General features: G+C 42.5%; 1 protein-coding gene across 1 annotated transcript in view; it reads right to left on the bottom strand.

Annotated features, from left to right (window-relative positions):
• Positions 1-23,979, bottom strand: part of MAD1L1 (mitotic arrest deficient 1 like 1) — a 492,750-nt gene that overhangs the window by 284,799 nt on the left and 183,972 nt on the right. Inside the window, exon 12 of the mRNA XM_035130662.2 lies at positions 13,505-13,645. Coding sequence (XP_034986553.2) covers positions 13,505-13,645 — 141 coding nt within the window. The remainder of the gene's footprint in view (positions 1-13,504; positions 13,646-23,979) is intronic.

Raw genomic sequence — 23,979 nt, forward strand, 5'->3', positions numbered from 1 at the left:
AGGGGGACAGAGGTAGATGGGGGGAGATGGGGGGTCAGGTGGCGGTGTTTCTATTTTACTTAACATATGTTGGGGGGGGGTGTTTGTCAGCGTTGCTTGTGCAGGTTCTCTGTTGTTCCCTTGTGTTCCTTTGGTGTTGAGAGAGATTGGGGTTGGCCTAGGGTATGGTTGTTCATTTGTGGTTGGCTGTAGTGGTTTTTGTTTCGTGTGTGAGTGGGGTGGGTCAGTGTTTTGGACCAAGTTAGCCATATTGATTTGTATGCTGTTGGTGGATTTTTGTCATTGTCTTGTTGGGCTGTGTATGTGATAAAGGGGAACCATACTGGGGTGAAGTCATCTTCTTCTATTTGTCCCCGTGTCAGTTTCAGCTTATTGGTTAATTTTTCTAGTAGAGCTGTTTCCCATACTATTTGGTACCATTGATCCATGCTTACTCCTGAGGTCTTTCCAGTGTCTGGTTATGGTGCTTCTGGTTGTGGAGAGTAAGTGGGTTATGAGTTCTTTGTAATGTATTTGGGCATTATTGTCTTGGAAAATGTTTAGTAAGGCCAATTCTGGGACCATTTCTAATGTTTACTTGGTTATTTTACTTATTTCCCGTATGGTTGTTGTCCAGAATAGTTGAATTTTGCGGCACTCCCACCACATGTGGAAATATGTGCCTCTCCAGCATTTTGGTGAGGTTCCTGGGCGTATTGGCGCTAGTTTTCTTGGTGTTAGGTACCACCTGTAGGTGAGTTTCAGAGTGAGTTCTTTCTTTTTTGTTGATATGGATTTAAAGGGGGGTTTAGACCACATTCTGGTCCATTGAGTGGGATTAATCTCGTAGCCTATATCGTCTTCCCATTGTCTTTTGATTGTGTCTAGGGGACTTGTGGGATTTTGTAGTAGTATTTTATATATTGCAGATACCATCCCCTTGCCATGTCCCTTTGTCCTTAGGAGGAGGTTTTCGAAGGTTGTCAGAGGCCTAGTTGCTGCTGATTTTACTGCTGGATTGTTTAAGAGGGCATGTAGTTGGTGTTGTGCTAACCAGGGTATTTGGGTGTTTTCTAGTTTATCCTGTATTTCTTGTGTTGACAGAGGTTTGTCATTTTTATAAAGCCTTTGGTTTGCCAGATTTTTATCTGGAGGTTTTGTGCTGCATGGTGGAATAATGGGTGGTAAGACAAGGGGATTAGTGGGGATGGGGTTGGGGATAGTTTGCCTATTTCTGCTTCCCATGCTTTGAGCATGGTTTGTGTGTACCTATTAAGTGTTATGGGAAATTTCCTTTGTTTGGGAGGAATGGGTATGCTGTACAGATACTTTCGATTGAGACCCTTTCCAGGTGTATCCATTGTTTTGTCTCATCTTCTAGTATGTATGGGATTATATGGCGTATTTGGTTGGCTCTGTAATATGTTTCTATGCTGGGGATGCCCCATCCTCCTGCTGAGGTGGGGAAGTGTAGGTATTTGGTGCTTATTCTTGGTTTTTTTATGTGAGAAGATAAAAGAGTGTAATTTTCCCTGCCATCTTTGAAGTTGGGTTGGGGGGGATCCAAATTGGGAGGGTTTGGAATAGGTAGGTTAGTTTTGGGAGGGTGATCATTTTGATCATTGCCATTTTGTCTGAGAGAGTGAAATTCATAGTGTTCCATCTCTTTAGGTCTTTGTTTATTTGCCGCCACAGGGGTTTGTTATGAAAGTATAATTTGTTGAGGTTTTTGGTTATTTGTACCCCTAGGTATCTGAACTTGGTGTGACAAAGTTTTATCTTGGTGATATTAGTAAGCACATGGCTTCTGATTTTGCAAAGTTTACTTGTAGGCCTGACACCGTTGTAAATGTGTTGAGTTCTCTGGTCAGGGAGATTGCTGTGTTTAAGGGGTCTGATGTTGTGACCATTAGGTCATCTGCAAAGAGCCCTAATTTATATGTTTTGCCTTTTATTTCTACTCCCTTGGTGTCTGTGGATGCTCGGATTCAGATTGCTAGGGGCTCTAGAGCCAGAATAAAAAAGGGAGATAGTGGGGATCCTTGCTTTGTGCCTCTTTGGATTACTTACTCCCTTGAAAGTCTGAAAACAAAAGCTGAATGAGCAACCTAAACAACTGAAGTATATATGCCCCTGTATCCCAAAATGAGTTTGGGAAACCCCATATCATATATTGCTGGCTACTGGCTGGTTGGCATGGCAGGGTTGTCTTGGTGGTGGCTCGCTGCCCTCTTCAGTAAGGTACATCCGTCTCCCTTGTTATTAACATCAAGAAGAACTTAAAATTATTGCAGTTTAACCTGCAATCTTAAAAATGTTAGTACCGGTAGTGATTATTTTTAAATGTCATGTTCTTAGTGGTTTTTAAAATGGGTGTTGAAACAAAACTAAATAAAATAAAAATATCTAGCTTGTTGGTGTTTGCTGCCTTCAATTTCTTTAGGAGGAAGGCCAGGATATGAATAAATAAAATCTTCATGACAGGGGGACTATATCCAGTGAAAACTGAGTTTTCTGCACAATGCTCTTTAATACATGATGACCCAAATAAAGAGCTTGGGAGAAGGAGTGGACAGATGCAGTCCAAGCTTTGGGCCATCTGACGTAATACACCTGTACTTCCAGGCTAGTGTCCTCCATGGGATGCCTTAGCACATTTGGAAAATCCTCATTGTGATCAACTCCCATCCAGAAACCTATGTTCCCACTGTGGAAGGATGTGCAGATCCAGAATTGGCCTCCACGGTCACTTACGGACACACTGCTAAGACTGCGTTCACAGAAGACAATCTTACTCGGCCACAAGTGATCACAAAGAGACAGACAGACAGACCTAGCATCACAATGCTCTATTCACGAAGGTGTGAACACTTATCTGAATAAATTGAACATGTAAATCTGTACTATGTGCAAACCTGAAGTCTCACGCAACCCATCTCTTTCCTGCTGTTATCAAAAGTAATATTCACAGCACATGCACCATTCAATAGTACTACTTGTTTTATTTAGCATAAAATAAAATTTGAGAAACTGCATTGCCGAGTCCGCAGAATGACTGCGGATTTGCTCTAAACCACAAGCCTTTCTGTTTGCTAAAAAGCTTTTGCAGCAACCAAAGCTTGTTTGACTTTAACACTGATTAAGCCAAAAGGATAAGTGGAAAAACCCAAAGAACTGAATAGAGCCAGACGAATTCCCTGAGACCCTGTTATGTTTTTATGGAATGGCATAGATATTAATCTACAATTTAGTGTTTGCTGGTGATTTAGGCACAAGGTGCTAGGAAACAGATTTGCTTTTTAAAAATATTCTCCGCATCTCAGAGCATGAGTAAGCCTTCTCTTCAATTTCCCACAATAAAGGAAAATACTCAAATTTAGACATGGGCATAGTGCTATGACAAGTTCCTGTTTTCATGTTACCCGGGAGGATTTATGATAGGTAGAGCAATCCAAACCCGCAACCTACTGTGCCAGAGGGGGCGGGAATGAGGCAGGAATGTCTCTCCACCCAGCACTCAAGGAGCAGGGGTAGACCTTCGGGTCTTGGAATTTCAGTGGCACCCTGTGTGACAAATCTCTCTCTCTCTCTCTCTCTCTCTCTCTCTCACACACACACACACACACACACACACACACACACACCCCTCTTGCCTTCCATTCAGCATCATAGTTGTGGTACCCAGGAGGCTCTGTGCCCAGTGCAACTGAACTGGTTGTGCTCCCCTAAATCCGCCTCTGAAATGAGCACTCCAACGCACTTGGTTAATCAGCAAGCAGGCGGTCAGTACAGTTAGAGGTATCCCCACCAGTGATAGGCAGTGTAACTCCAAAACAGAGTGTTTCGGGGAAGGGAGAAGACTGAGAAAGGCCGACAAAATATCAGGCAACACTCACAAAACAGAGCCAACTCCCCACAAAAAAGGCCCAAAAACCATCAACTTAGAAATATGGAAGGGGGATGCGCCAATAGATGTGTCTGAGTATACCATGGTCTCACAAGAGCTACTTTGGGGACCTCATTCATACACACACCATCTCTTTATCCTCTCTTCCTATGTCTGATTTCCTAAATAAGCAAAAGAAAAAATAGCAATTGGTGATGATACCCCTCTGACCCAGGTGAGATCTAGTCATTACCGACTTGACCTATCAGTTGAAGAACAATTAGCTAATCCTCGGCGATTCAGAGAAACTGGCTGATATAGACACAGAGTTCTGAAATGTTTTTTCTGGGATGGAACTTTGAGTTAGTGTTGAGTCACAGCAAGCACACAAGAGTTCAGTTAATAATGAATTGTACTCACAGCTCCCTCCCTCCCTCTCTCTCTCTCTCCCTCTGGCTTTCTCCAGTGGACAACTGGTAACCAAGAGGCAGAAGATCCCTCTCTTTATTATGCACAGAGAGAAACTTATGGGTACAGACCCCTTTGCCAACATTTGCTACACACAGCTCATCAAACAGTAGCCCTCTGCAAGGCATTAATGTGATCTGTATGAAATAATATTCTGTATTCCTCTCTTTTTTCACTGAGAATGCCACTCTCTTAACAAACTCTGGTTCTTTGAGATTATGCATTAACTAGTCTCATTCAGCCCGTTAAGAAAACGGGCGCTAGAGGTGCGACGGGGCCGCGGCCTTCCCTCCCTTTCTGCGCTCGGCCGCGGGGCGCGCCGGGAACGCAATTAAACAAAATCGCTCTCCCGCCGTGTCCCGCAGTCGAGCGCAGAGAGGGAGGGAAGGCCGCGGCCCCGCCGCTCCTCCCACGGGCCAGGTAGAGTTGTCAGGAGGAGGAGGAGGCGGACCAAGATGGCGGCATTGGAGCCCGATGCCACCATCTTGGTCCACTGCCGCAGGGAAATGGGAGGCAGAGGGTTGGGGGGGAGAGAGAGTGCGTCCTGCCTCTTCATCCAGTCCCTGTGTCCGTGGGGCACATGTGCATTAGCGTGGACACAGGGACACAGGGACTGGACGCAGAGACACAGGGACTTTATTATATAGGATGCTTACAGGCTTCTTGTCTACTTTTTTTTCAACTCTCCTTATCTCTCTCTCTCCTTATATCTCCCCCTCCCACACACTCACCTATTTCCATGATGTTTGTATGCCAGAGCTAAGAAAAATAGTGCTCTCCAGATGTTATGGGCTACAGCTCCCATCAGTCCCAACCAGCAGGCCCAATAGTCAGGGAGGATGAAGATGTAGCCCAGGCATCCCCAAACCTCGGCCCTCCATATGTTTTGGACTACAATTCCCATCATCCCTGACCACTGGTCCTGTTAGCTAGGGATCATGGGAGTTGTAGGCCAAAACATCTGGAGGGCCGCAGTTTGGGGATGCCTGATGTAGCCCATCAGCATCTGCAGGGCAACTTGCTGACAACTGCTGTTATACGCCAAGCAACTTTGATCAGGCACCTCTATCGAAAAAGGTATGCACTCCCATTGGCCCTGTTTACCAAGGACAGCCTTGTCCTTCTGGTCACTATCCCAATAAATTATTGTCCCTATTTTTGGGGAGGGTGTCCTTCCTGCAAAAGTGTTGTTAACTTGAGTTTTATTTTTTGTTTATTTTATTTTAACAAGATTTTTATGTAGCAAATTCTCTAAGTGGCTTAAAAGAAATATTAACATTATAAATAAAAATCAGTTAGAAACAAGTAATTAAAAACATTTAAAAGATAATTAATGTTAACAGCAAGAGATAAAAACATGTTAACATCTACATGCCTGTTGTCTTTGTCCATGGAGTTTTCTTGGCAGGGATACTGGAGTGGCTTGCCAGTTCCTTCTCCAGGTGGATCACGTTTAGTCAAAACTCTCCACTATGACCTGTCCATCTTGGGTGGCCCTGCATGGCATAGCTCATAGCTTCTCTGAGTTATTCAAGCCCCTTCGCCACGACAAGGCATTGATCCATGAAGGGCAGAGGAACCAGAGACCAAATAGCAAACATGCGCTGGATTATGGAGAAAGCTAGAGAGTTCCAGAAAAATGTCTACTTCTGCTTCATTGACTATGCAAAAGCCTTTGACTGTGTCGACCACAGCAAACTTTGGCAAGTTCTTAAAGAAATGGGAGTGCCTGATCACCTCATCTGTCTCCTGAGAAATCTCTATGTGGGACAAGAAGCTACAGTTAGAACTGGATATGGAACAACTGATTGGTTCAAAATTGGGAAAGGAGTACGACAAGGTTGTATATTGTCTCCCTGCTTATTTAACTTATATGCAGAATTCATCATGCGAAAGGCTGGACTAGGTGAATCCCAAGCCGGAATTAAGATTGCCGGAAGAAATATCAACAACCTCAGATATGCAGATGACACAACCTTGATGGCAGAAAGCGAGGAGGAATTAAAGAACCTTTTAATGAGGGTGAAAGAGGAGAGCGCAAAATATGGTCTGAAGCTCAACATCAAAAAAGCCAAGATCATGGCCACTGGTCCCATCACCTCCTGGCAAATAGAAGGGGAAGAAATGGAGGCAGTGAGAGATTTTACTTTCTTGGGCTCCTTGATCACTGCAGATGGTGACAGCAGTCACGAAATTAAAAGACGCCTGCTTCTTGGGAGAAAAGCAATGACAAACCTAGACAGCATCTTAAAAAGCAGAGACATCACCTTGCCGACAAAGGTCCGTATAGTTAAAGCTATGGTTTTCCCAGTAGTGATGTATGGAAGTGAGAGCTGGACCATCAAGAAGGCTGATCGCCGAAGAATTGATGCTTTTGAATTATGGTGCTGGAGGAGACTCTTGAGAGTCCCATGGACTGCAAGAAGATCAAACCTATCCATTCTTAAGGAAATCAGCCCTGAGTGCTCCCTGGAAGGACAGATCGTGAAGCTGAGGCTCCAATACTTTGGCCACCTCATGAGAAGAGAAGAATCCTTGGAAAAGACCCTGATGTTGGGAAAGATTGAGGGCACTAGGAGAAGGGGACGACAGAGGACAAGATGGTTGGACAGTGTTCTCGAAGCTACGAACATGAGTTTGACCAAACTGCGGGAGGCAGTGGAAGACAGGAGTGCCTGGCGTGCTATGGTCCATGGGGTCACGAAGAGTCGGACACGACTAAACGACTAAACAACAACATCTACATGTCTGGATTTTGTTGTTTAGTCGTGTCCGACTCTTCGTGACCCCATGGACCATAGCACGCCAGGCACTCCTGTCTTCCACTGCCTCCCGCAGTTTGGTTAAACTTATGTCTGGGTAGGCTTGTCTAAACAAAAATGTTTTAAGCAGGCACCAAAAAAGACTGAAGCAAAGGTCCCTGCCTGGTGTCAGCAGGAAGGGAGTTCCAAAGTGTAGATGCTGCCACATTAAAGTTGCTGTTTTTTTTACACTAGTGATGCTAGAGTTGTTATTATAAGCAGATTCCTCCCTAGCCAAAGTGCTCAGGGCAGTAGAGAAAATGTCAACACTTCGGTCAGGTAGAGAAGAACCCCTGAAAAGTTTAGCTGGGTAACATTTAGCCCCACAAGCTGAAGCCAACTGACCAACTCTGCTCTAATGCGTAACATGGGAAAGAGTCTTCTGATTACAAGACTATTTGCATCCCATAGAATTCTCATATACCTAGCTATTTATAACTAGGCACAAGTCGTGCAAGATGAAAAGGCATCTCTCTCAGTGAGAAGTCTTTCTTTGCTGCCATCTCGTGGGGACCAGCTGAAGGCTTGCAGTCATGACAAATAAGCCTCCTACCTTCCTTATGGAAAAGCATCTATATTGTCAGTAGTCTATCACCAGATACAGATGGGAACACTCTCCAACACAGCCACATTCAAGCACTCAGCCTCCACACTGAAATTGTGTCTCCCCTTGTGACAAAATGTGAATGAATAGTAAATGAACATTAGTTATCTCCTCCTTCCAAGCCTTCCTTGGAAAAGAACCCAATTTTAAATCCTCTATAGAAGCCAGGCTCTGTTATCATCTGCTAGTCTCCCACAGTCAGGTAGACTTAAGGAGTTGAGCCAAACTGCCAGGTTGGGGGGGGGGGAGAGGAAAAAAACCTTCTACAAATGCTGACATGCACCACTGTTATTGCTGACAAGACCACTTTAAGAAGGGGACATGTTTAAGATTTCAAATGAGGCACCAAAAGGGGTTTGAGAAGGGATGGTAAGAAGTGCAACACAACTAAGAGCTGTTATTTAGTCTTAAAGTCAAATAACCCATAGGAAAGGCAGTTAAGACAATCATTTCTGAGAGACTTTTAATCCCAGCAAGAGGATCCACTGAGAACAAGAGGATCCACTGAGAACAAAACCACTAGGGAGTTTAAAGGGGGTGTGGAGGGGAAAGACCCATTAAAATCCTCTTCTAGATAAGCATGTGTTTGCTAACCAATTAGCCCTGCTGAAGTATCACACATGGCAAATGTACTATTGCCAAATCAGTTGCTGGGTGAGCAAAGAAGCCTGAAAGTAGCAAAGAATGTCATGGATACCTGCCTCCAGGGACAGGTTGAGTTTTAAGCAGCACTGCCACTGAAGACAGCTCAAAAACGTATGCTGGTCTAAAATGTAGCTGCCTGGGTTTCAAGTGGAACTACTAGACTCTGATCATAGAATCTTAAGAGTTGGAAGGGATCCCAAGGGCCATCCAGTCCAACCCCCTGCTATGCAGGAATCTCAGCTAAAGCACCCATGACAGATGGCCATCCAAACTCTGCTTAAAAACCTCCAAGGAAGGAGAGTCCACAACCTCCCAAGGGAGTCCGTTCCACTGTTGAAGGGCTCTTATCATCAAGAAGCTCTTCCTGATGTTTAGTTGGAATCTCCTTTCTTGTAACTTGAAGCCATGGGTTTAGGTCCTTGCTTCTGGAGCAGGAGAAAACAAGCTTGTTCCCTCTTCCATGTGAAAGCCCTTCAGATATTGGAAGATGGCTATCGTATCTCCTCTCAATTACCTCTTTTCCAGCTCCTGCAACTATTCCTCATAAGGCTTGGTTCCCAGACCCTTGGATCACTTCTTAAACTGTGGTGCCCAGAATTGGACACAGTATTCCAGGTGTGGTCTGACCAAGGCAGAATAGAGTGGTACTAATACTTGATTTGAACACTATGCTTCTGTTGATGCTGCCTAGAATAGCATTATTTTTTTCTGGCTGCTGCATCACACTGTTGACTTATGTTAAGCTTGTGGTTCACAAAGATCCCTAGATCCTTTTCACGTGTACTGCTAGTAAGCCAGTTGTCCCTCATCTTATAATTGTGCATCTAGTTCTTTCTGCAGAACCTTAGATTACTCTCATTTTATAGTGCCAACTTGATTCTTCAGGGTGCTGATTTTGATCTTTACCACCCAAGCAACTTGGGACCAGAGCATCTCCATACAGCCTCCTCCCATATAAACATGTTTGAGTATTGTGATCTACTTTTAGGGCCTCACTCACTCACAACCTCATGAATCTTAGTTGTGCAGAATATAGGCCAGGCCCAGGACACTTAAAATTTAGAACTGCTTTCAAAGAGAATTACGCAAAGCTGCATCACTGTTTAGGTTTTATTGTTTAAAAGGGGCAAGGGGAATCATGCAGCTTCCCGCATTTACACAAACCACCACAGCTTTGTATAATACAATTAAATATGTTAAGAATAATTGAATAATCAAACCTTTCTAGTCAGAGGCTGCTCAAGCAAAAGGGTACTCTCAGAAATCTGTTTCATATATGTCTGTATATGCTTTTTATGTGTTTTATTTCATGTGTGAACACCTGAACTTTGGTGGTCTCTATCCGTATTGCTACTATTTGTCTGTGTCCACTCAGTGCTTCACACTCTACCACAGTTTCTATGTTTTATTTCTCCTTATAGGTTGGTTTGTGAGGGCTTAGCCCTGAAAACCAACTAATGAATACCTGCAATGAATGGATGAATCCCCCGTTACAGTTCATACAATGCAAGGATAGGCTGCATGGAATTTGAGATTTGCCTAAGAAGAAATCTGAGAAAAGAAAAATGGCTCCTTTGGGAGGAAGGGCAGGAAATAACAGGAGAAGGGCAAGGAGAAACAAGGTGCTGCAAATGTGTTCAGCAATGACTGGCAGGCAGGCTCCTAATGTGAAAAAAAGCTGTAAACTGCCCAGATAAATACTTTATCATCTCCATGTGTAAATTCTGAATACCAACAGGAGAAGAGGCTTAACACTTTGTGGAGATCTATTTTATTGTGATTACTGCAGGCACTGGCCCTGTCCAGATGCCAGGATCAGCAGATGTGCCACAGCTATTAGGGGCTGGAAAGGGGGGGAGAATACTTGGCTGATAGGTTTTCAGGCCACTCGAACCCCCACCCCCAAAAAATGGGAGAACAAAACTAGAACATATGGCATTTGATGTGTGAAAACTGCTGGGCCTGTATAACTGATTAGAGTACATATGGAGCTCCTAGATAGTATAAATCTCTCAATATAAAAGGATGTTGTGGGCTATTGAAGGTGTCAGCATGAGTCTCCCTGGCAAATCTCTCTTCATTAATGTTTCCTGCCGAGCCAAATGTGTTGTAATGAAAAGACTATTAATGGAGTTACATTTATGACGCTGTGTTACTGGTGCTAACCTTCCCATGCCTAAATTTAACAGTGCTCTCTCAAAACAATTGTCACGAACTTACGTCAAGGAGTAAAGCTTGCTTGTGAAGAGCATTCTCAGTGTTAATGGAGCACAAATACAACCAATATCATCACAGGTGCCCTGGCTGACCAGGCTGGCATAACCCCTTGTTCATGGAATCCTTAGGTCCAGGGCTCTATTTGCACAAAGGTGAAACCTCTTGAAATCTCCATCAGGAGGATAACATCTATTAGTAAGCTGGTGTGTCTGTTAGCTTTTATATTTGAAAATATCTAAATTACTTAAATTTGGAGTGGGGAGCCTGCGCCCCTCCATATGTTATTGAACTCCAACTATCAGCCACAGCCAATGTGGCCATTAGTCAGGGACTATGGGAGTTGCAGTCCAACAACATATGGAGCACCACATGTTCCCACACCAACTTAAATGAATATGGTTTCACCTACTTCCTCAAGGGATCTCATGGCATCACATTATGTAGAGAACAATATTTTTTTATACAAAGGTAGAAAAATAAATCAGGGAGCAAATGAAATCTTCATTTATTTGAACATAAATTTGGGGAAAGTGACAGAAAGGAAGACAGAGAAGTGTGAAAGGCAGCAATTGTGTTCAATGAGACATTTGCTCAAAAAAGGCTTGAAGGGAAATCAATTGGCTTAGAATGAGTCGATGTTAGGTAAGAGGGTAGCTGGACTAAGGCAAAAGAGTAAATATGACATTTGGGAAATCATCTGTTTGAGATTTCTGTTGTCTGTGTTACAGCACACCCTATAGGTAAATTTGAGTTTTCCGTTTGCTGGATACTGGATGTTGGGAACAAATGCCCAGACTCCCTACTGCTCCCACGCAGTTCCCCCACCATCATCACCATATTGTATCAGCAACCAGCAGCTCATTATCATCTGGTATTGTTCTGTCTAACAGAGAGCAGCTGCTAGATTCAATTGAATTTTTAAAAGCATTTCTTATTTAAAAATAAATATTTTTCTCCACATGCTTCCTTCAGAAAAGACTGAACAGACCAGTAACAAAACAAAGAAGACAGAAAAAGAGATTTTCCCATAAGCAAAAAGGTGTGAAATGTGGAAGGCTAACAATGAAACCTGGAAGCCTAACATTCCATTCACCTTACCAAAATTGAATGAATAGAGTATTAAAGCCACCCCAATAAGTAACGGATAACTTTGAAAAACTAAATAAAGTATGCACTGCAGGGGAAATCTATGATAAGTTGCTTTAAAAGGCTTCAAAGCAGAAACTGAAACTGCACTGATTCATCTCCCTGCCCCTGCCCCCAGAAGACTGAGTAAAACCTTTGCTAATTTGCTTCTATTCAAAATAAATCATTGTATAGACTCATAACAACAGAACAAGTAGACCACACTGATAGATATATCTACCTTTCTCCAATCCCTCTCCAAAATATATTGCTCTGTTTTTGGCAAATTTATACTATATAGCTTATAGCTTATAGCTATATAGTGAAGAATGAGCGCGAGTCATTTTACCCCTATTATCAAAATATACAACCCTTGCAATATTATCTGGAATTCTCCCCTGAAACACTACGTAAATTCCTTTTGGAAGATTCTTTGAGCTCAGTATCCTACTCTGTGGCCAAATTTTGCACCTTAACTATTAAAAACGTAAATCTCTTTTATTGAATACCATATTATGACAATTTGTCCTGCCCTCCGACGATGATATTGCTGCTAGTTTTTAGTTAAATCTCTTATTTTTTTATGGTGTTTTATTCCTCTGGACCTGTATTTTAAGTACTGTACATTTAATTAGTATATTGACTGTTAAAACCCCATATCAGTCGTTTTTATTGCTTATGTAGAGAATTATGCAGAATTTCTGTTTTGATATGCTGGCTGTTTGCTGTAATAAACATTGACTGACTGACTGACTGACTGACTGACTATATAGCTTATGCATACCAGCTTTAAATGTTTTAACATTTTTTCCAATTATTATTTTAAATGTTCAGAACAAACGAACCCACCTGGATCAAACAAGACCCCTGCTTCCCATAGTGGTCAAGCAGATGCCTGTCAAGAGCCTCACCACATTGTTGGGATCCAGCTTGAGTTGGTAAGCTCTGACAGAGGAGGAGGAGGAGGAGGAGGAGGAGGAGGAGGAGGAGGAGGAGGAGGAGGAGGAGGAGGAGGAGGAGGAGGAAAGAGGGCGCGCTGAATGATGGGAACCTAAAGTGGAGGAGGCCGGGACCTCCTCTCTCCTTACGAAGATGCCATTTCTCCTCCTCAACTTTTCAGCAGAGCAGAGAGCCCCTGTGGAGAGTTTGGGGTGGGGGGCACTTTGAGCAGCTGAGTGGGGAAATAGAACTGGACTGGATAGGATCCAAAATACGAGGATGCAATCTTGTCAACTAGAAACAGGCACCACCTTCATGCAAGGGAGCAGACCCACCCACCCTGAAAGACAGCACATCTGCAATCCTGATATTCCTTGCAGGGTGAGTCAATGTTGCAAGGGAGCACCCCACACATAGTCTTTAAAAGCTTGGTGGGCTTGGCATGGAAACTTGTTGGGATATCTTTGTCACTTCCATCCAGTTATTAACATATTGCGCCGTCTTGAGCCTTGTGTGTGCTGCTGAGTCTATCCCATTAATTGCTTGAATAAGGATCTCTTTCTACCTTAAATGTAAGAAACTCTGCTTGTGTGTTTTGAGGCAGCAGCCAGGACAGTGCCTCTAGTTGAAGAGCAACAGCCCTCCTTTACATTTAGTTTCCAGCAACTGGTATTCATTGGCATGCTCCCTATCCACATGCTGGAGCCTTATTGCTTTCAGCCATTGATGGACACAACCACCCTGTGTTTGTGTTAGTGACAAGGTAGGTCACTATTCCTCCTCTTTACAGATAGAGAACAGATGCAGAAAGAGCAACTGAATATGGTGACTCCACATTACCTCCATTTCACCACAGTGCGCTTGCATTTTTTGTACCATGTCCTCTGCCTCCCGCACACGGAGGTTCAGCTGAGGAGTATGTTCTGATGGGTTCAACTCACTGTCATAGGAATCCAGAATTCCTCTCATTCCATCACGTGCCTGTTGAAATTGACAAAAAGGAAAACAAACACAATTAGCTTTTTATAACCTCCATTCATTATTTTATGTTGTAAACCACCCTGTGATCTTCGGATGAAGGACAATAGACAATTTAATTAATAAATTCAGGCTGCGTTGAAGCTGGTATAATTCATTCCCGTTCCTCCTTGGAGACTAGGCCATTTCCCCACTGTTCAGTTCTGTTGCATTCCATTCCCACCAGTATTAACAATTATAATTAAACAAATATATTGAAATAGGGGAACACATTTGCATTAAATAAACTGTTTAGCTAGAGAAGCACGTAGATTGCAGAGGGATATGCGGACAACCTCTTCCATGCTACAAATACATAGTGACAGTAGAAAAAAACTCAGAGCTCAAACAGAAATAGCTTCTTGAAAACTATTTGGCCTATGTGACTATGACTGTCCCGAAAAGCAGCAACATGCTACTCTGAAAACAAAAGGTAAAATGAACTCCTGCACAGCATCCAGTGAGGCTGTATCTGATGATACAGACCAACTGTGAGTACTAAGTGTGATGGAGCTGATCATACGACCCTCCCACAAGTAACGACTCCCGACTCCAGCATCTGTATATTACAACGTTTTATTATACAGATATGCAAGACGGCGCAAAAGTTCTCATGTCCATGCAGTCGCTTTCAGATCCCGGAAGTGACATTCTGCGGGAATGCCTCCAACACAGTAGTTTGGGAACAGCTCGTCTCCTCCTTTCTTCCCTACGTTTAAGTCCCCTGCGTTGTTGAGGCGACGGGGCTACCAACTCCCCCTCTGTTCCTGAGCTACTCAGATGCTGCTCAGACTCTCTAGCGTCTGAGAGCCCCTCCACCGTGGGACTCTGTGCCTGCCTGTCGCTACTGCATGACATTCCTGGACTGCCCTGGTGTCGCTCAGAGCTCTCAGCATCAGGGACCCCCTGTGCCACCTCACTTGGCTCTCTGCTGACCCCTGGTGGTCCCCTGATACTAAGTCATCCCACTCACAATTTGATAGTACACACGCAGAATAATAGAGATTGTTGCAGACTCAGAGCTTATTTAATAATTTGTCTGGAGTGCTTTCACCTTACAGATTTAGCTGATTCACTGGTTGTACCCACTCTCAAATTAACACTCATTAACAGGGTATCCTCACAGCTCCAGGTACACATGGCAGGAAGTTGTGATTGACCTCTACTGCTCACTGGCTGCAGTAAAATAAATGGATACACTACTAAATTCCAGGAAAGATTTTTTTTTATCTAAACTCTCTCCTCTCACTATAGTCCTATGGATTGTTGACATAAATATGTCAATGCTTGCTAACTGAGCAGCACTGTAAAATGTTGCCCATAAACCCACTCTCGCGGGTGAAGTTTCACAGGAGAACTTGTTGACGTATTTTGTCTATATAAGACAGGATCTCAAAAGGAGCTGCTGTCCCCCACCCCCACCCCCCAAAAAGAAAGAGTTGCACTTCAGAAATAGTACTTATGAGGCCAGCACATAACCCTGCACACACACTTTAGCATATGGATTCTGGGGCACCTCCAACTTGGCTGTCAAAATGTCAGGTGCTTAATAACCTGGTGTCTGAGAAAGGCTGAGGAAGAGCATGTAAACTCAAGGCGGTGCGAAAAGCAAGGTGGGAATACCTGCTAGAAATGTTGCTGATGTGTTCAAAACACTCTTGGTATGGAAAGGTCAAGCTGGAAATGCTGGAGATGGCTCATCAGTGGAACCAAAGGACAGCTTCAGGCTGGAGAAACTGAGTTAATGAAGGAGGACAGGAAAGGAGACGGCTTTCACAGTGGACTAAACGAAACGGCATCACCAACTACTCCTTTTGCTTCAAAGTGTTGACAAAAAGGAAGCTATGCATAGGAAAGGCAGTGCAACATGGCCTGCTCAGTGTGGGCACTTATACCATAAGATCTCAAGCCTGCGGGCTTCAGGGATATATTAAAATATATTGTTTTCTGAAATCAAATACTTGATAGCCCCTTACAGATGCTTGGAGGAATTGACAAGACTTTATTATAAGCTGTCAAACAAATAAAAGGGCTATCATTCATTAATGGTGTAATGTATCTTGGCTAACTTCAGATTTGATACAAATGTTCAAGTCTTATTGAGGTACAACTCCACGCTAGCTAGTGCTGCAGCCCCACAAAATCTGACCAGCTCTCTCAAACTAGCAGTACAAAAACTGCTTCTCCAGATGTCTCTTAGCAGCCAGATCAAAATTGGGATTCTGATTTTTTAAAAATGGTCATGGATTGCCGCAATTATCCAGAAGGTGACACCCTAAAATAAAAGCACAGCAAAAGGCATCAAAAAGGGTGTTGGTGTGCTCATGCCCTGCTTGCTGGTTTCCGATTCACTTGGTCACTGTAAGAAAACATGCTGGACTAGACAAGCCTTTGGTCTTATGTAAATCCAGGTGTTCATAACTTCAAGATTGTATTACTGCAATACATTCCACATGGACCTTCCCCTGCAGTTGGCCCAAAAGCTACAAAGAAAGCTGTGGTGCAACTCCTCATTTCTACCACTGGCTACTGATTTTCTAAATCTCTTATTATTTGTATATAAAAAGCCCTTATCAACTTGGGACCAGGTAACCTTAAGAAAATTGCTTCAGTCTGTAGAACTTGAACTCTTCCAAGTACCATCTGTGGGAAGTCAATCTTCCAGTGTGGGGACACCCGTGCCTTTCCTACTGATATTAGACAGGGACCCTCTTTATGCTGTTCCAGGTGCTTGTTAAAGCTTTTTAGTTTTAGTAAGCCTATCAAAAATCTACAAAAATTACTGCATTTTTCTGTGTATAAGACTAGGTTTCCCCCCTAAAAATAATGTCCAATATTTGGGGGCATCGTATACATGGGGGGGGGCATCTTATAGACAGAAAAATATGGTATATAATCCTGTTTTTTTATTTTTTAATGCTAATCTTATTTCTATATTTATAATTGTTTTAGTTTCATGTACACTGCTTATGGCTTATTTGATTAAGAAGTTTCTAAATTATTCTAAATAAACCAATAAAATATTTAAAACACACACACATACTTTGGGCAGGCAGGGCTCAAAGCACCAGGGTAGCCACCTTTCCAAGCATCCTTTTCATGACAACACCTCTTTCAGCACAGCACCCCATTCATCGGGCCCTTGATGCAGCAGGTAGCGCAGAGACCACACCAACCTCAATAACAATGTAGAGCCAACAGGATATGGTGAATATGAGTGTCAAGTTTGGATTAAGAAGGCCCTTATTTCCCTTCAACCTCCTAGCCCTGGCTGGATGCTCTTCTCTCCTGCAAATGTTTGCTGGCAGCATGCATGTGGAGCCCTTGGACCCTTCCAGTTAGGGTGAGGTTGGAAGAAGAAGGTTCTCCTTCTCTCATCTCCTCGCACTCTTTGAAAAGTCAGCATCTAGCTCAGAATTGTCTACACTGACTAGAAGCAGCTCTGCAGGTTTTCAAGCACAGGTGCCAGGCCTGGGACCACCTGCATGAAATTCAGGTGCTCTACAACTTATCTACGACCCTCCCACAAGTTACCTACATGTGTTTTTTCTATAAAAAGGAGAAGCAGTAAGTTATAAAAAATCAACTATTGCTCCCAAATCCTTTTTAAAAAAAGATTTCTCAAAGTGGCATACCTGACACTCCCCACCCCAGCCCACCCCGTAACAAAGTGCCATGCATTTCTGTTTGTTTGTTTCATAGTTTTATACCTATCAAACAGTCACCTAGACTTTTAACTGAATCTTGCCCCTATTCTTGGATCTGCATTTAAATACTTCAAAGACATGTGCTATTTGACAGTGACTTTCTAATTAGTTGTAACACTAACACACACGCACGCACGCACACACACACAATCAATAAAAACAAAATTGAAGTTACAAATCTAACTGAAGTCAGATACCCGGGGAAAATTTGTTCCTGGGGCAGGTTTATCTAGTGTCATAATTTTATTGAAATCCTATATCTTCCAATTGACTTTTATCGGTTGAAGCTAGATGCCAGAGTTATCATTATTAAAGTCTCAGTGTTGTTTCCAGGGCCAAGGAGGGGCTTTTCCTTTTATAAACAAGCTGTAATTGTCTACATTATTGATCAATAAATCTCCCAAACTGACTCACTTCACCACAGTTCAATTATATTATGTCTTCTGCACCATTTTCCAAGTGAAAATATAGTGTTTTCCTCTTTTCCTTTTTTTTTAAGAGAGAGATTGTTTTGTCATTAACGGTAAAAGAGAAGGAACTATACTGGTCGGCTTCCATAATGACTTTTTAATGACAAATTCTAGTCACAGTTAAATCTGCTTTATTTCCACATGAGTGAACTTCAACTATTAATCCAAAAACAAACACACAGCTCACTTGCTCTATGACTTCAGCAGACGCAGAAGCCTAAAGCACCACTTTGGAAAGTACAACTGTAAAACTATTTTCCACCCAGTGCCTGTTTCACAGTGTGAAGCAGTCCTGTTCCTAGCATTAAACTTGCATTTTGCTTAATTAACAATGATTTAAAGAGAATATTAATAGATGGTTTCATTAGTAGGAAATCAAGAAAATAATTTTCTCCCCCACCTCCCCGTTTCAGATTACCAAATCCAATTAGCCCAAACGAGAGATTTTCAACAAGAGACTAGATGGTAAAACTGCTTTAAAAAATAATATCTGCAGCACATCCTGGTACTCCTGAGTGACTGTCCTAAATAAAATGGGACATATTCATTGCGATTAGCTAAGGTGGCCCTCTTGGTTGTGCTAGACTTCAGAGAGATGTACTTGGCAGTAACCAAGAGCAAGGCTTTCTCTGTGGTAGCACCTACCCTATAGAACAATTTCCCCCTTCAGTAAGGCAGGTGCCAACTCTATAGTGATGTTGGTGCCTCATGAAGTCATCCCTCTGCTCCCCAACTTTTGCTGATGTTTTATTCCAGTATATCATGTTTTATTTTGCCCAAGATAACTGATATGTTTGATTGTTGTGTGGATTTTTAATGATTTTTACTGTATTATATTGCTTAATATGTTTATACCTTGGGATACCACCTGGGGGTACCACATGAAAGGTGGAACAAAAATGCTTAAAGAAATACATTCATATATTCCTCCCAACTAGCTCATAAAGTCCCTAAGTGGCCACCAGTCACAGGAGACAGCAGGAGAGGAGTTGGTTGTGGTCCAAAGATGAGAAGCCTGCTAAAAACAGAGAGGGGAATGTCACAGCATTTTTCAACCACAGTTCCACAGATATCCCTTAGGGATTCTGTGGAGTTTTATAACAAGAACCCCATTTCCCCCTCTCCCACTGATAAACAACCTCCACTCCATGAGTAGTACATGGTCATGTCTAGTCCCATAATGCCTCTTGTGACCCTCAACCTTTCAATGCTGAATGTTCAAACCAGTGTTGTGAGTGTTACAACAAAACAGGCAATGTATATTTTATTTAGGTCACTTACCACCAATTTACTTGATTTGTTTTACTTTGGGAGGGAGGAATAAGAGGAGTTCTGCAGGATATCATAACATGCTACAGGGGTTCCCCAACCAAAAAAGGATGGGAAACCACCGAACTCTTCAGTTAGGAGTCTTGTATCAAGCGGATGTTAAAGCTGTTACATCCCCAGGATGTCAGACAGCAGAAGGAAGCACGGTGCTCTCCTTGTTAAGCCAGTCTGTGGAATGTCTTTCCCCAAAGTGAAGGAAACTTTGTTATACAGAATAATATAGGGCCTTGCAATGGAATGCAGCAACATGCAATGTGATACATCCTGCACACTGCAAGATTCTGTTGCTTATTCAAAAAAAAAAATCCTTCCTATAGTTCTCTGGCTCCAGCTGTATGTGTGCTTTTCAGGGAAGACTTTTTTTTCTTTTAATGTTACCCACACTGGTGTGAGAAATAAAGTTAATGTACTGTGTTTTGTTCCATTAACTCCTACCTTTATTAGTCATTCAGACCTGTCTACCCCATTTGTTTCTTCTCCCGCACATATCAAGTTCCTCTTTGGCATAAGCTAATTCTGTTCACACTGGGACTTTAATTTAAAAATAGACTCTTTGTATAAAACTCCCCCCTCCTTATCCCCCCCCCCCGGTCAGGTACACTATCTGAACCAAGTGGCACAGAGATCTCTTAGCCACTTGGGATGTGAGCCCACCTTTGCATCCTCTGAAGTAGGACCTGATCTCTGCTACAACAACCCTTAAAGCATAATAGCTTCTCAACAGGAAGTGGTGACACATGAGTTATTTACATTCAATGTACCCAGTTTAAGAGAGAGAGAGAGAGAGAACATAATGGTCAGGAGGAAAATCATATGCCTGCGAACAAAATAGGCCAATTTATTTTAAAATACACACCCTCCCCATAATTTAACATATCCATCTTAAAAAAGCTTGCCTGGCTAAGGGGAATTTGTTTTATAAATGCTGCCATTAAGCTCCATTCTTCTTCCAGAGTCCACAATAAATCAAAGTTCTGTAATATCTCTCTCCCTACTCTTCTATAGTAGGAATGTGGGATAGATAGAACAGGAACATCTCTTGGTGACTTAAGAGTAGATCAGTAAAGATTTCCCACTCTAATTTTTAACACAGGCAACAACAAAATGGCTCATCGCCTCCACCACTGAAATGAAGAGGCAGAGGGTGGGGGAGAAATCAGGACTGGATTTGTACGTAGAAGGACTATGTGTTCAGTTCAGTTTTGGTACTCCAAACAAACTCCTGAGCTCAGAAATCCTTAATTCAAAGTAGTCATCTTTTACATCTGACCCAGGTTGGTGGTTCTCATAGTTCTAATAAAAAACAAATCAGATAACAAAAGTCTGAAGTCTATGAAACATCTTCAGTTGGTCAAGTATTGCTATCTAATCTGCTGTGGAACAGGTGATATCCGCAGAAGACCGAACAGAAACAGAAGTGGACTTTAAAAACTCCAACAAAAGAGCTACTTCATATACCCTGTTTCTCATATTTTAAGACATACCCATAAAATAAGCCATAGCAGGATTTTTAAGCATTCGAGGAATATAAGCCATACCCTGAAAATAAGACATAGTGATAGGTGCAGCAGCAATGCCGGCCGCGGCAGGAGGAGGAGGAAAAAAATAAGACATCCCTTGAAAATAAGCCATAGTGTGTTTTTTTGAGGAAAATATATATATAAGACATGTCTTATAATATGAGAAACACGGTAGACAGAAAAAGGAGTGGGGCACCTTTAGCCTGAGGGCCACATTCCCATCTGGCAACTTTCTGGGGGCCATGACAGTGGTGGGTGGAGCCAGAGGCAACACTGGATAAGACAACAAATGTAAATTTTACCTTTGTGCAACAGGCTAGTTTATATACATACATGCACACCCCTCTCCAATCAGGCAACAAAGAAGCACTACCCTATTCCAGCCAGGCAAAACCACTCAGGAAAAGTAGTGATGGTGAGGGATGCGGCATGGGGAAAGGAAGTGTGGCAGGGGAGATTCCTAAGGGGCAGACAGAGAAGGCTGGAGAGCTACATTTGGCTCCAGGCTGAGTTCCCCTGCTCTTCACACAGAAGACTTGAGCTACTGGCTACTTTCCAGGCAGGGTCACAGTTGTACAATCTCTGGGTTTTTGCATGAGCAAAGGCGTCAGAATGTCAGTGAAGAGCAATCTCCATCCCATCCAGTCCTGACTGTTGCCTAGCCATATATAAGTTCTATTTAGACATGTGGATGCCTTCTGGGGAAAGTGCTCCAATGCTCCAGCGACACAAGTATCTTGACACCCCCACAGATGAGCTCATCTAAACAATGACTGCCTGCACAGCCAGTGAGAAGAGCCATCCCAAGCACAATGACCACCTTCCAGGGGCATCACTAATTCAAACCAATTTGCATCTGTTTTGAGAAACACATTATTCCTGCTAATACAATTGTGTTGCACCGAGCAAGTCCATAGAAAAGTCAACCACATGACCCCTTTAGTACTATGGTCAAGCTCGCCCAACAACAGTGCCAATGCACTTCCTGCCAGCCACCACTGTAACCAGGCTGAAAGTGAAGCTTTGTTAAAATAAGTGGAAAAATAAATTTAGGAGGAGAAGAAAGGAGAAAATATTTACATGAAAATGTACCATTTTAAAATCCTTCAGGGCATTACAATGAAAAAGTATAAAAACAAAGCAACCAGGCCTGGTTTTAATTAAAAACATAATGCAAAATTATAAGCACTCATACCCACTGTTTTCTTGTATTGTGCATTCAACTAAATTTTAGCAGGCACCTTCAGTGCATTCATTTCAGCGCCTGCTAAACACATTTCTGATTACAGGTAGGTAGCCGTGTTGGTCTGGATCGAAGTAAAATAAAAAAAATCCTTCAGTAGCACCTTAAAAACCAACTAAGTTTTTATTTTGGTATGAACTTTCGTGTGCATGCACACTTCTTCAGATACAGTGAAATGGAAGTTTCCAGGCACTTATGTAGAGAAGGGGTGGGGAGGGGTGGGGATGGGGAGGGGGGATCACTCAGAAGGGTGGTGGAAATGGGTGATTGACTGACTGATAGCTGTTGATGACCGCAAACGACTGCAAATGGTTTTGCATGAAAAAGCAAGGGTTGAGATGGCTGAAGATCGCTTATCATGTATAATGAGATAAGAATCCGATATCTCTGTTCAAACCAGGTCCCTCCATGGTTTTGAGCTTGGTGATAAGTTGCAATTCAGCAACTTCTCTTTCCAGTCTATTTCTGAAATTCTTTTGTAGTAAGACAGCTACTTTGAGATCTTGTATAGAATGTCCTGGGAGATTGAAGTGTTCTCCTACTGGTTTTTCTGTCTTCTGGTTCCTGATGTCAGATTTATGTCCATTTATCCTTTGGCGTAGGGTTTGGCCTGTTTGTCCAATATAGAGAGCTGAAGGGCACTGTTGGCATTTGATGGCATACACAATGTTAGAGGATGAGCAATTAAATAGTCCTGAGATGGTATGTTGGATGTTGTTGGGGCCAGTAATGGTGTTGTCTGGGTGTATGTGGCAGCAAAGTTGGCAGTCGTTTGCGGTCATCAACAGCTATCAGTCAGTCAATCACCCATTTCCACCACCCTTCTGAGTGATCCCCCCTCCCCATCCCCACCCCTCCCCACCCCGTCTCTACATAAGTGCCTGGAAACTTCCATTTCACTGTATCTGAAGAAGTGTGCATGCACACGAAAGCTCATACCAAAATAAAAACTTAGTTGGTCTTTAAGGTGCTACTGAAGGATTTTTTTTTTATTTTACATTTCTGATTAGACAAGTCTACACAGATGATTAGAAAGTTGAGGTACCTTAATTTTAATCTAGTCTAGTACTTTAACTTTTGTACGTTTAAAAGTAGGGTTGTATTCCCCCCCCTTGATTTTCCTGTTTTATCTTTTGTAAAATGCTTTGAGGTTTTTGTTGTTCTTTTTTGTTTTTGTTTTTTACAATCAAGCAGTGTATACATTTTATGAAATAAATTAATAGCAGAGCTATGGGACCTACATTAGGTGAGACAAATTCATACATAACAGATGCTGCTGAATGCCACTTTAATTACTACCACTCATTCTGGTAAAATTTTGGATATGTGCCCAGCTAAAATAAAATAAAATAAAAACCAGGAATAATTCATGTAAATTGTGTATGTATGCATTCTCCCATGGTCAATGTGGACTTTTACAATGATACGCACAACAATTTTTAAAATGGAGACCTCAACATAAATTGACACAGTAGAAATGTATCTTGTTCAAGCACTAACATACTCCCGGGGCATAACTTTGTACTACTGGTTGCACCTAGTATTCAATTATTTGATAAAGTCAACATGTATAGTCTTTGCCAAGGATAACACAGTTAGGAGAGTCAGCAATCAAAGAAGAAAAAGAGGATTTCTGTTCCCAGTTTTCGGGGGCGGGGGACGGGTAGCATTCCTCTCACTGGGATAGTTTCTACTTCGGAAAAAAGCAGGATTCAGAGTCTTCTGTCCTCTTCCACCTCCAGACTGGCTGGCTGAATAAGAACTCTTTGAACCACAATAATGGCCCCAGAGATCCATAAAAGAAATGAGCCCCCATAGGCCATCTGCCTCATGAAATGTAAAACTATGTCACAAGAACAAGGGAGGTGAAAAACAGTGTAGAACAGCAACTTAGCATTGGGGGGGGGGGGAGAGAGGTTGTTTATAGAAGAGAACAAACAGAAAAAACAGCATCTCTCCCTGCCTACCATCCCATATGTGAGGTGCAAGCAGAAGCCAGACATGCTGAAATGGGGAAAAAGGCTGGCAG

This window comes from Zootoca vivipara, chromosome 14, assembly GCF_963506605.1.
Source record: "Zootoca vivipara chromosome 14, rZooViv1.1, whole genome shotgun sequence".
Lineage (NCBI taxonomy): Eukaryota > Metazoa > Chordata > Lepidosauria > Squamata > Lacertidae > Zootoca > Zootoca vivipara.